Consider the following 13869-nt stretch of genomic DNA (forward strand, 5'->3'; position numbering starts at 1 on the left):
AGCATTTTCCAGAATACCAGACAAAATGATGTCCGTGTGTGTGTGTTTCTGGAGAAACCAAAGAATTAAATTTAGCAAGAAAAGACCATTCACAAATGGAAGGTGGAAAAGAATTATAAAGAGGAGAGGTGGGACAACAAAAGACCCACCTGGATCTAGCACAATAATAAGAGGTGTAGCAGGTCAGGATTGGGTAGCAATAGAAAGACTTGTTTGGGAATTTGGCACATCTCACAAGTTCTTGTAGGCAACAGTGAATGTTCCATGTGAGCAAAGCCTTTTTGTTTGTTTTTTTTGTGCATTTTTTCCTGTTTCTTAATTCCATTTTGCGTAGTTTTCTAGTATCAAATACCAAAGTGACTGGAATCAAGGAAAAATACATTGAACACAGTGTAAATTGCGGAATCATGCAGCCATAACATAATTTTAACCTATGAGCGCTTGTCTGTTTTAAAACAACAGATTTGTCTGCTTAATTGTTGCATTGTACCAGTCAGCATCTTTATTTTGCTTGTGACCAGAAAAGTGGGTGAAAAATCATGTTAACAAGATAAAACCTCTAGTTTTGAAGCGATAGTCAGGTGACTGATGACATCTGGAAAAATTTGAAGAATAACAGGGTCCCAAGGCATTTTTGAATGGCCTAGAATGAAGGAGATCCTCTTCCACCCCCTTTGTACATCAAATCAGACAAAATGATCTTCCATATACAGTTTTGTTTAGAAATATTTTTCTAATATCCTACAGACCTGTTTTTGAGTGAGTCTGAAATTATTGTTATGCTGAAATTGGCTTAATCTGCACACTATAATCTTAAAATTAGTGTTGTTTACCTTCCAATGACATCATATAGTTTAAAGAGCACAATAAACTATGAAAAGAATGATTAACATCTCTGTACTTTTATGTCATAGATGCTGTGAAGCCACTTGGCAGTTCTTTACAAGCATCTGCTGAATTACCATTAGCAGTCAATACTTCACCACCATCTGTACAAGCAGAATCATCCCTACCTCCTCCATATCAACTAATTAACATCCCACCTCTGGAGTCTTCATCTAGCCAAGAAGATCCTCAGGATTACCTATTGCTAATAAATTGTCAAAGCAAGAAGCCTGAACCTACGAGGTAAATGGATGTTTTCATTTTTTTGCAGTAGTCGTTTCATTTGTGTAGACCAAAGATGGTTATTTCTGCAAAGCATTTCTGTATATTACATGATTGCTTTTTGTTGAAGTCATTCAGCAGTCAAATGCACAAGTCTTGATTCTTTACCTGATCACTTTTGCTCTTCTCCCTATGTTCTGGGCTTGAATTTCTTGTTTTAATAATATGAAATGGTAGCATCAGAGCTAGCATCTTCGTTATTTTTGTTGTTTTTCTACATTTTTTTAATTATTTGCTGATAAAATGTCTCTGGAATTAGGTGCAACTTGGATAGCAAAGATGGATCCTTTCTTCTCACCACTCTCCATTGTGCCTCAAACCAGCTGTAGGACGGAGAGGTGGCCGTTTAGTACCTTGTACTTCTACCATGACTACTATCAGGGAAGCCAAATTACCACCAGTTACAGTGGTGGTTCGGTGATAGGGATAAAAAGCAACCAAACCTGTACTGAGATCGCCAACTCATTTAACATAGGCTGCCAAGCAACCCTCAAATGATCAGTTTTTGGTTATTACTGACCTGGATCAAATTCAAACAAGAGATCTTGTGGTGAGAGACAATTTATCTTGAACCATCCAGTCTCTGCATCCTGAGTTTTGTGAGCTGTTAGTGTGTTTTGAATAATATAGAAAAATTAGTATGATCTAATTATGTCCAATTTAATATTAAATAGATTTACCCACTCTGTTATCTCTCCTAAAGAGTAGGAAAACTGGCAAGTATTTTATAATATATATAAAAAAAAAAACCCTGAGCAGTTCTGGTAACTGATGTACCCAAGTAACTGCTGCTTCTCATTTTAGATGGAAACGTAATGCCGCCTGTATAGGAGAATGTAATATGTAGTGGTAAATATCCAGGAATTATTGCTTTGTTTCTCAGAATGGTCCTTGGAAAACATTAGAAACCTCTCAAGCAGAGATGCTTTGCTGTAACAATTTAAAATAATGGTCCCTTGTGTATTTCTAGAGAAGCTTGCTCGTTATTCTCTTGATTGCAAAGGGGCACATTTAAAGGCTAAGCAGAGGTCTGTGAAAGTGTTTTTCCTGAGTCTTCCACACATTCGCGTAGAGCAATACCTTGTCAATGGTGTGACTGTCTGCCAGGTTTCAGTGTTACTGTGCCATGCATTCTGGAGCACCACAGAGTAAGGTACAATGGTCCTAGGTAGGACAAGAGGAATATTTCTTAGTCTTCTTGTTGCTGACTGCAATCAACTCCCAAAATACCTCATTTAGGGCAGGCAAATAAGTCTGCTCTCCTCCAGTCCATGGAAGATGAAGATGGTGGGCAGCCCTCCCACACTCAAAACAGTGCTTGGAGTGGAGCGTGCCCACTGGCTAACTCCTAAAATATTAAAGGGCAGAATGTCCACCTGTGTCTTGCAACCTGATGGGAAGGAATCTGTGTAATATGGAGCAGTAGTAGTAACTCTATAATAAAGGTTCAAGCTAGTTCTGTATTATAAGCCCAGTTTTAGACATTCCACTACTAACTTTCTCCTCCCCCCAAAAACCCCAATCTTTCTGATATACGTCGCATCTCTTCTGAGGGTAAAGATTTTCTGAACAGTTTGATTTTAAAAAATAGTTTTAAAGGTAGTGTTTTGAATATTTAGCTGTAGTTTACTTTCTAAATATGATTCTAATTCCTTTTTGGCTCAATGTGTCACCAGAATGGCTTGACCTAGAAACTCCAGATTGTTTTTTTTTTTAATTGGCTCTGGTGACAAGAAGTCTTCCTCAGCATTTCAAGGGGTCTACTTGTGGTAGGGGCAGGTAAAGAGTTGTGTAAGTACTATGAAGAACACTTTTTTTTTTTTTTTTTTTTTTTAGAAATATAAGTTGAGCATCTTCTGATGCCAGCTGCTGAACGGAGCCAGAATTGAGAGTATGGGTTGAGGAGGGAGACTGGGAAGAAATGTGGAGGAATAGGAGTCTGGGAGGGACCATGCAGAATGGGAGGGGATTGAGGGATGTAGCCAATGAATTTAGTTTATTCGTTTATTGTGTGATGTTATGTCATATATAATCATTGTATGCTAAATAGAGTTAAGTGGTAGGATTATAGAAGTACAAGATTGATCAGTAGTTAGAAAGGATAATTATTTTGGAATGTGAGGGTGGAGAGTGTATGAATGGACTGCATGTCACCATGATTCCCTGAAGGTCTGGATGAGACAGGAGGAGAGAGAGAGAGAGATGGGGGGCAGGATGCAAGTTGGACATGGAGAGGGGAAGATGAAAGAAAAAGATACTCAGGGAGCTGTGGTTCATTATTTTGCGGGTTATGGAATGCGTTGAATATATGGTGTTTTAAGTTATGAATATTTGAAGACCTTGTTATTTGGTATGTTATAGTGAGGCAGTAGAACCACTAATAGTTTGGGTTGAGATGAGCTTGCTGTTTAACATTTAACTGTTTGTCCTTATTTTATGTAAGTGTTACTGCAAAATAATTGCAGTAGTTTTAGCCCCAACTCAGCAAGTGAAGCACTTGCCTAATGTTGGGCATGTATATTTTGCTGAAATGGGGCCATAGCAAATTGGAAACCCCTTGATAAGGAACTAGAATAGCGGGCTGCAGGTTGCCCACCACTGAAGTAGAATTTCACAATATCTTTGCAATTTATGTTATGTATTTATGCAGATTATAAGGGGTCATATTTACGATTGGGTGAGGAGGGGAAACTTGTATGAGCGCACAGGAGCAATGATGAGTGAAGAAGGAATACATGGCATGACTGAAGTGGCTACTTTCCTTTACTGTTAGTTTCTAGACTTTCATACTTTTTTGCGGTTTTTTTAAGAAGTAGAATAATTAATCTTTGGATTTTATAATACAGGTTCTAGGTGTTGATGGACTCCATTGATGCATCCTTTTGGCCTTCAGTATTTCTTAGCAAAGTTTTTTAACCATATTTTTTAAAAATAAAACATAATAGTAGTTATAATACAGTAGGCAGATGTTATAACATTAGAAAAAAATTACAATTTAAAGTAATTTTCATAATTGTTTAGTTTGGGAGTTTGTTTATCTTTTATTTCATCCTTCAACCGTGATCAGTGTTCATCGAAAAATGAGGAGAAAATATCTTTCTTTAACATATTGCTTTTTAGAGCATCTAGGAATCGGTGCATCCCGGTACATTTGGGGGAGAGGGACTAAAGGCAAATAGAGAACATTTCTAGGTTATTTCTTTTTTGGGATTTTCAAGATTCTTGGTATTTGCATCTTCAGTGCATTTTATTTTATTTATAGATACTTTAAAAATGTTGTACAATTACTGGAATTGGGGATATGTTAGAAATAATAGTAGTTGTATTAATAATCATAATATTTATTTTACAGTACAGTTTTATGCCTTGATCACTTTGGACCATCCTTAAAGTTCTAATAGTTAATTAGTAAAAAATGTCATTACATTTCACTGCAGTGTTGAATAAGATTGAGAGTTCATCTTTGATCTTACAAGAAAAATTGCATCCAAAGAGTCTGTTTGAAATCTTTAAATTTCTGGCTGGTTGACAGAGATACATACAAAATAACAGCTGTTATCTTGCTGATCTTACTCCATTTTTTCCTGTTTATAAACCAGCCCAGGGTCATCCTTTATCTCTGAAGAAGGGAAAGAATATCTACTACTGGAGGATTTTGAAAGTAAAAAGATTCCACTGCAGTGAGTGTATAATTGTTGTTTTTTAGTCTGTGTGAGAAATCAAGCACAGAGCCATAACCTGCTTGAAAATTTCACATTTGAAACATGTCCTGCATGGTCTGCTGTGAGTTTTAATAAAAGAAACACTATAACCCAACTTCAGTTAATCAAGACAGGGCTATGACAGCACCTATCAAGGCTGAACTCACATTTCTACCATGCATGCTTCTCACACTGCTCTTTTACCATTCCTGAGTGCTGATACACAATAGCTGCTTTGCTCCTATACCTTGTCCAGAGTAGTCTCTCGGCCCTGTTGTATTGATTCTCACAGAGGGAAAGCTATTGGTGCAGGATAAGTGACCAAACTACTTACAGCGTATTAGAAAGTGGGGGAGTTCAATCCTCAGTCTGCTTCAAAACTGAATATTTTTGTAAAATTATTTTTGTTCCTAATCCTCTGTCAGCAGCTAGTTTTGGGAAGAGGAACCAAGAGCTAGTTAAAGGGACAAAAATGTGCCTCTATCTACAGTAGCTCCTCACTTAACGTTGTAGTTATGTTCCTGAAAAATGCGACTTTAGGCGAAACCATGTTAAGCGAATCCAGTTTCCCCATAAGAATTAATGTAAATGGGGGGGTTAGGTTCCAGGGAAATTTTTTTTTTGCCAGACAAAAGTCTATATTATATACATATATAATGTATATATATATAACATATATTATATATATGTGTGTGTGTACACAGTATAAGTTTTAAACAAACAATTTAATACTGTACACAGCAATGATGATTGTGAAGCTTGGTTGATGTGGTGAAGTCAAAGGGTGGGATATTTCCCAGGGATGCCTTACTGCTAAATGATGAACTAGCAATTGGCTGAGCCCTCAAGGGTTAACTTGTTATTAATGTAGCCTCACACTCTACAAGGCAGCACGAATGGAGGGAGGGGAGACAGCATGGCAGACAGGCATACAAACCGTGTATATGAGAGAGATGAGCATTTCCCCTTTAAGTACACTGACCCCACTCTTAAGTACACTGCCTTGTTAAGTTAATCAGCAAGCTGAGACCACAGCTGCTGCCAGGAATCTCCATCTGTCCTGAGCCCTGTTGTTTGTCTCTCCTGCTTTATGGAAGATGGAGTAAGCGGGGTGCAGGAGGCAGGGGGACACCCTGACATTAGCCCCCGTCTGACCCCCGCCCCTGCACAGCAAGCAGGAGGCTCGGGGAGCAGTTTCAAGGCAGAGGGCAGGAGCAGTACATGGCAGTGGGGGGAGGGACAGCTGAACTGCCGGCAATTGATAGCCTGCTGGGCAATTGATAGCCTGCTGGGCGGCTGCCACGCAGGGAACTTAGGGAGGCTGCTGGTCCACCCTGGTTCCAAGCCCCTACCAACTAGCTCCAATGGGCTGCTCTTCCTGCAAGGAGGGAACAAACAGGCGGCTGCCAAACGATGTTATAAGGGAGCATTGCACAACTTTAAATGAGCATGTTCCCTAATTGATCAGCAACGTAACTTCGTTAACCGGGACAACTTTAAGTGAAGAATTACTGTTGTTCAAAGCCTTGTCAGGGGCATGCATACTCCCACAGCTACATGGAGAGTGGAAGCCAGTTTGAGTATGGTCCTATATTCCATCACCACCCTCTGTGGAGCTAGGTCAGGACTTGAAGGATGTACAGGACTCTTTTCATGGTACCAGGCTGTCTTACCGTGGGAAAAGGAATGGGGTCGACACGATGTTGCCAGTGCTTGGGACTGGTAATGCACCCATGTAAGGACAATGTGTAGTAGAACCATAATGCTAGGAGTTGGTGTGTCAGTCCTACTTTGGTAACAGATGTGACTAATTTTTTTCCTCTTGCTAAGTCCGTCTTTATTTTAAACAAATAGGAGTGCAATGATGCAGAGCAGTGATAGTAATCCGTACTATCTGCTGATGCACTATCAGAGCCAGAAAAGTTATTCATGACCTGCTATGAAAGTGTATGGAAAAGTTATAAAATTTTGCTATTCTGCTTGAAGAAATGCACCCTTCACTAAACATCCTGCTTCTAGCGTCAGTCTGGGAAAATAATAGTGTTAATTCTCTTCTCAAGCTCTGCTCACAACCCTGGCTCTCCCAGTCTGAGATGCCATTCGCAGTACATTGTGCAGATTTTCATAATTATACCAGTTCTTCCATGCCTGTTTTGATCAGCAGTGAAAGTTGGTATTGACATTTTAATCATTTATGCTTCAGAGATTGTCAGATTAAAATGAAAAGGGGCAATTTACTAATGTCTTGGCACTATTGTTGCAGCGTGTCTTCAAACTTAGACACACACAGATCAGTTACACCAGTTCACATTTTGAAGGTTATATTCACATCCATAAGGACTAGAGACTCAGTTTTAAAAGGATAGTTTTTGAAAATGCTTAGATTCCAAAGCACAAGTTGCAGCCACTAGGGAAAAGCGAAAGATGGCTAGGCTGCCTCAAGTAGTCCAAAACTGATCCCTCTCCCTGTTTCCTTCTGTTCAGTTTTCATGAATGCGCAGGGACAAAAAACAGTGATGAAAAGCATTGTTACGTTTAGATGTAATTAAAGTTTATTATGATAGCATTACTAGGTAGCATATTAAGAGGTATCTAGGTTAGCATGATCTGTACTCTACTAGAGTGGCATCCATGCACTGTTATTGCACTACTAATTTTAAATGATGGTTTTAGCTGACTGTTTCCTGCATGTTATGCATTTATAGAATTACATAAAATGCAACACAGCCTCATTAGGTGGTCTCTCAAAGGTCCGTGTTAAAGGCTCCTTAGTGCTCAGAATTGGTAAGTAAGATTTTAAAGATATTTGTAATACTTTTTGTGCACAATATTTCAAAGCCCCACTTGGATTTGGGAGCATAGATAAACAGACAATATGTAATGGACAACAATGAGTGTAATAACTGCATAATCCATGAATGGAAGAGTGAAAATTAAAGTGTGCTGTATTGCTTGCTACATGAATTTCTATTCTATGGTCATGTCATATGCTATGCTGTGTGTTTCTTGCTTTAATTAGTTTTTTTTTTTTGTAACTTTTTTTAATTACTTGAAGTTTTTGAATGTGTGTGCGTGTGCACATCTTTGACTACTGTTTCTACAGGATAGAAAAATATGACTTTGAGACCTTTTGTTTGTCACTGGTATGGTATATAAAATTATGGGGCAGATCCCTGTCATCTTTATTCAGGCAAAATTCGCAGTGCTTTTGCTGGGCATTCTGTTTGAATACGCACTAGAGAATCAGGTTGTATATTTGTAAGTGTGTAACTTTTCTTTTCACAGCTCTTAGTATCCAAGATGTTACATGTTTGTTGTTTTATATTTAGTCAAATATTTACTCCAATAATTTTATAAACTGCCCTGTAATCAGTTACATGACTGGAGTAGTAGGGGTAATAGCTGTACTTATCACAGTGACATGCTCAAATTGTGTCATACAGGCAACAGTAGATTCCAGTGGTACTTAAATTAAAAAAGAATGTGGTGTATTCTATACCAATATGTGGCATTGTGGGTAAATGCTAAGTTTAAGGGTCTGTTTATCTATTAGTGTTTTCATTTATTTTGACTTTTGTGTTAAACTGTCAGGCTTATCAACTGAATTTTTGTGCCACAAACAATGTGATGATGGAATTCTACACAAGAGGGGAGAGAGAGAGTGAGTGCAGCCACTGCTTTTTTTTGGCATTGTAGGTAACAGTTCATTGATAGGTGTTGTCTTCGTAAGAGACATAATTTCCAAAGAAGCCCTATAAAACCCCTGTTAGAGTTTTAAAAGAAAAATAAAAAAATCAAACAATGCTGTCTTGTCCCTTTTCAAAACCAGAATACAGGCTTGTTCCCCTTGTCCTGTAATTTTTTTTCCTTCAGACTAACTGCTTCAGCTTTTCTGCCTCCATTTTCTGTTTTACTCTATACATTGTCTTCTGTATGCTTAAAAAAAAAAAGTGTATGTCTTTAGGTATCAACTTAAAGCTGTCGCAAGTTACAAGGCTTTTTTTTTTAATTGTATTTCCTTCATATTTATTAGAGGAAGCAAGTTACCCTAAGCCCAGAATTTTTGTGCTATGTCTGGACAGTTAACATTGCCATTAATGCCATGAATGCATAATGTGCTCTTCATATAGTGTGCAACATGTTTTTTTCAAAAAAAACCCAGCCAAACAAGAAGCCCTCCAAACCTGTCTGAGACTTTATTCAAAGTCACGTACTTGTGAAAACCCCAGTCTGTGTGTGTGTGTCCGCGCATGTGTACATGTATAATTACTTTAGATGTTTGTTCTAAATATTTTAGCTTAATTTTTTTTTTAGAATTAAGAAATTTAATGACTTTTAGTTGCTTACATTTTAAATGTTCTGTTCTTTACAGTTGAAATGTTTCTTTATACGTCAAAATTTCAATCTTATTTTGTTTAGATTGCATGCTGACTCAGCAAAATCCATCTGTTCTGAAACTGACTGCAATGATAATGTATCCTCCCATAAAAATTCTGCTCCATCATTGAGCAAGCATGCAGTGAACGGCTTTTTTCAGCAGCAAAGTGCTTATGACTCTCCGCCACCTCGAGCGGCATCAGTGTCCGTAGACTGCAGCCTTTATAACCTGCCTAGAAGTTATTCACAGGATGTTTTACCAAAGGCAACATCTCCATCTGGAACTGATGCAGAAGGAGAGCAGCATGTTTTCAGTACCCCTTCTGCTACATCATCATTAGATACACAAATGAGGCATTTCTCCATTAGTTATGACATTCCCCCAACTCCTGGAGGTACTTATCAGATTCCACGAACTTTTCCAGAAGGAACTTCGAAGCTAGAGACTATTCCAGATATTCCTCCACCTCGGCCACCAAAACCACATCACACTTCAGATCGATCTCCCGTGGAAACCTGTAGCATTACTCGTACTGCCTCAGACACTGATAGTAGTTATTGTGTCCCTACAGCAGGATTGCCACCATCACGCAGTAATACCATTTCCACTGTAGATTTGAATATATTTCGTAAAGGTCAGTAGTTGGTGTCTCGACCTTTCTTTTTCACGATTCTTTTGTTTCAATCATTTTGTGCAATAGGCTGAGCTCTTTAAAGGAATGGACCAAGGGAATTATGCACTCAATTTCTATTGAAAATAGGGTGCCTAAGTCTCTTGGAATGCTTTGAAAATCTCAGCCAAAATAAAGACCATAACAAGGCTTTATCAAGATTTTTAGAGTGCCCCTTTTAAACATCAGTAATTTTAAATTAATTTTTAAGTCTTCTTTAAATATATTACATAGAATCTTACTTCTAGTGACCTCATCCAAAATATAGGCATTTTATTAAATTTTGATGGTCCGAGTCTCAAGAATTTATTAAGATTGTCTAGCGCAGCCTTCAAATATAATATTGACCAAATTATTTGCAGACAACATACTTCATACTTCCGTATATTTTATATTATAATCCTATGTGGTAGTGGTAGCCCTGTGATAAATTGTATTTATCATGGACCTTCGCTGCTTCACCTGCATGGTGCACTCTAACAATGTTCCCTCAAATGTTTTACATCCATGTGCAGAATGAATTTTGTTATGTGCACCAATATGGAGGTGATGTGTGGCGGAGGTGGGACCAAGGGGTTCCGAGTGTGGGAGGGGGCTCAGGGCTGAGGCAGAGGGTTGAGGTGTGTGGGGGGTGAGGGTTCTGGAGTGGGGTCGGGGATGAGTGGGTTGAGGAGCAGGAGGGGGCTCAGGGCTGGGGCAGAGGGTTGGGATGCAGAGGATGAGGGCTCCGGCTAGGGGTGAGGGCTTTGGGGTGGGGCTGGAGATGAGGGGTTCAGGGTGTGGGAGGGAGATCAGGGTTGCGGCAGAGGGTTGGGGTGCGGGCTCTGTCTGGGGGTGCAGGTTCTGGGTGGGGCTGGGGATGAGGGGTTTGGGGTGCAGGCTGCCCCAGGGCTGCAGTGGGGAAAGAGGACTCCCGAGGATGGGGCCAGGGGAGAGGTGCCTCTCCCCACCTGCACAGAACTTGATAGCCTGCTGCGTGACCATGCAGTTTAGAGGGAAGTTGGCACTCTAAACCATTTTTGCCAGTGCAGTGGTTCATGTTCCAGACCTACGAGTAGCTTCTAAACCAAACTGCTTCTTTCCTTCACATGTGGAGTTCCCTCCTCCTGTTCAAAGGTGCAGTGGCTGAAGGCCCAGCAGTGGTAATCCTCATGAGTAACAGATGTAAAGTCAATGGCTGTTCAAAAATTGTTCTGGAAAAATGACTTGCTTGAGTTCCATGTTTCTTGAGTGTCAGTGATCCGATAAAATATTTACTTAATTTACATATATCTTTTCTACTTGTCAAACTCAATTTGGTTTGCAGAAGTCAAGCGATCTTATTTTCTTTGTATGTGTCATCACTAGTAATAAAGATCCTGTAGGCAAGTTTTAACTGGAGTTGTACAGATGTAACTCAGGGCAGAATTTGGATACTGTGTGTTTGCAAAAGTATAATGTGCTGCAGGGTCTTTCTCTGGTGGTGATACCAGAGAAGGCAAAAGCGGGGAAAAACTCCAAACCCTCAGCTTGAGCTAGAGTTGATGTTCAGTTTGTATGGCTGATAGGTAGAAAAAAATCTCATCATCTCCTCTTTCTATTAGAGCATTATAGACTCTTAGATGAGTGGATAACAAGTCTCTGGCTTTGTAGATCCAAACCAGCCATGGATTCAGCCCAGAAAGCTGTCAAAAAGGGGCAGTTGAGGATTTCTCCTGACACCAGGAAATCAATGGATGTCACAAAACTGGCATAGTCAACACTGTGCTGCCCCTCCACCCCCCACAACCACCTCTCTGCAAATGGGGTGCGTTGGGAGTGGGGTGGAGCACATGATATCCAGCTGGCTGCCATTGGAAAAACAGAGCAATGCAGAAGCTGTTCTACGTTACACCGGGGCTGATTTGGTTTTAGCCATCCCAGATTGGGGGATCAGAAAAGTGGTTTAGAGCCACTCTTCCACCTCCCTCCTCAACTGGTGCTGAGTTTATACTTGACATGACTGACACCTGAGCGCTGTATATCTGTTTCTTCTTTAGACCAATACTACTTGCTCTTCAAGATTGTGACAGGGCACTCTATTCACTACAGGATAGTTCCTGCTCCTGGCTGTTCTGGGGATTAGTTCTGTGAGGCAGACTCTCCTTCTGCCAGCTGCACTCTGTCTTGCTCTCTGTCTGCAGCCCCTGTCGCTCCAGGAGCTACTGCAGCCTCAGCCCTCCAGCCAATCACAACGGTTTCCCCTTCCTGGGTGATTTTTCAAAGTCTCTTGCCAAAAAAGAGCATGAGGCAATCCTCACGTCTGCTGCACTAGCAATGTCACTCCAATAATGTCTCAGACAATCTTCCTGTTCACTGCCCCCTGGTGCCACTCCCTCAGTGGTGGTAGGGGAACCTGGGCCCACCATGTACTATGGGTTCCAGCCAAGGGACCCTACAACACAAAGCCAAGGTCTGTTAAGTCCCCACCCTTGCATCTTACTCTGTGAGCTGCTTCCTACCCTGCGTCCCACAGACTCTCTTGTCCACCATGCTCTCTTCAGTGTAGGCCCTTCTCTGAGGGCCAGACCTCCCCAGGGTTGTACTCTTTCCCTGGATTTCTTCCTTCCCTTTCTACTAAAGAGGAGGTCACTGCAAACTTCTTTCCAGAAGCCTTTTCTGATACCAGCTACCTGTGTTTATGCTAGCTCAGCCCACCTTTGCTCAGGTGAGCTTCTCTCTAATCAGGGCTTTCCACTCAGCTTATATCTCCCTCTTTTGCTGCTTAATTGGCTGCTTGGGCTCACCTGGTCTAATTCATTCCTCTCAGAACCAAAGTGGGGAGTACACCCCATCACAAAGGTATTGAAGGGTGGTCTTTAGATGCCAAGCTTGTTACTACTAAAATTTTTCCAATTGAAGATAGTCTTCAAAAGGAAAAAACGTGTAGCTTTAGAAATAAAAGAACTTAGACTTGGAAACAAAGTAGCAAAGCATATGGGGTCTTGATTAAGGATATCTCTATTGCAAAGTATCATTAAAATCCTAGATATCTTTTAAAAAAGAGGGTCAAATAGTGGAGAATTAATTCTGTTTTGTTATTATCAAGTTCATTAAAGGAGTTTAACACTTGACTTTTTGATATCAATCATTCAGTATAAGGTTAGTTTCTAATGGCCCCATCTTGCCCTTATTGAGGTCATTAAAAAGAGTCCCATTGACTTCTGTGGGGACTGTTGTAGGCCCTATGAGTCTAGATAAACCCATACCTTTATTTCTGCTGATAACAAAAATTTATTTATTTCCCTATGATTAAATATATGTAATGACAGTTTGTCTAGAAAAAAATGGAAATATAATAATTAAAACATGTTTGTATTTCTGGACTTTAAAGCATACTTACTATTTTCCATATGAGATTTAACACATTTCTGGATATTTCTTAACATCCAGCTGCTTCTGCCTAAGGAAAAATTTGCTACTTACAGTTTTTCTGTCTTTTTTTCTCTTTCAAGCTAAGATTAATTAAATATCAAAAGCAGTATACATTTCTGTTTTTAATAACAATGGAAAGGTTGGGAGATGGAGGTGTTACATCTCCAATCAAAAATAGAGAAATCCATTCCATTAATCTTGTAAATGTCTCTGATGTTGCTCTAATGGATGTCTTAGTTTTCTGAGACAACTGAGCATAACAATGTAATGTTAATATAAATTATTAAACCAGTTAGTGTAATATTAATTATATGTGAGGGATCTTAAAAGAGAAGTCCTTTGGAGAGAGGAATTGGGTAGGGGAGGGAACATTTTAAGGCACAATACAAAAAAGGAATTGATGATGTAGTTATACGGATATAATTTTAATGTTTTGTTTGTTGGAAAGAATGAATTAGTATTTCAAAATTACAACATTTAAAAACAGACTTTGGCTGTGTGTTGTAGGGTCCCTGGGCTGTAACCCGTAGTAGAAGCAAGAACTAGAATTTCTGCCTCAT

General features: G+C 39.6%; 1 protein-coding gene across 11 annotated transcripts in view; it reads left to right on the forward strand.

Annotated features, from left to right (window-relative positions):
- GAB1 (GRB2 associated binding protein 1) overlaps positions 1 to 13869 on the forward strand; it is a 151990-nt gene that overhangs the window by 106129 nt on the left and 31992 nt on the right. For 7 of the 11 annotated variants that reach the window (XM_038398479.2, XM_038398478.2, XM_043512950.1 and 4 more), the window contains 3 exons: positions 915 to 1128; positions 4767 to 4847; positions 9288 to 9880. In XM_038398479.2, coding sequence (XP_038254407.1) covers positions 915 to 1128; positions 4767 to 4847; positions 9288 to 9880 — 888 coding nt within the window. The remainder of the gene's footprint in view (positions 1 to 914; positions 1129 to 4766; positions 4848 to 9287; positions 9881 to 13869) is intronic. The other 4 variants (XM_038398477.2, XM_043512948.1, XM_038398480.2 and 1 more) reach the window with 1 other exon arrangement.

This window comes from Dermochelys coriacea, chromosome 4, assembly GCF_009764565.3.
Source record: "Dermochelys coriacea isolate rDerCor1 chromosome 4, rDerCor1.pri.v4, whole genome shotgun sequence".
Classification (NCBI taxonomy): Eukaryota; Metazoa; Chordata; order Testudines; family Dermochelyidae; genus Dermochelys; species Dermochelys coriacea.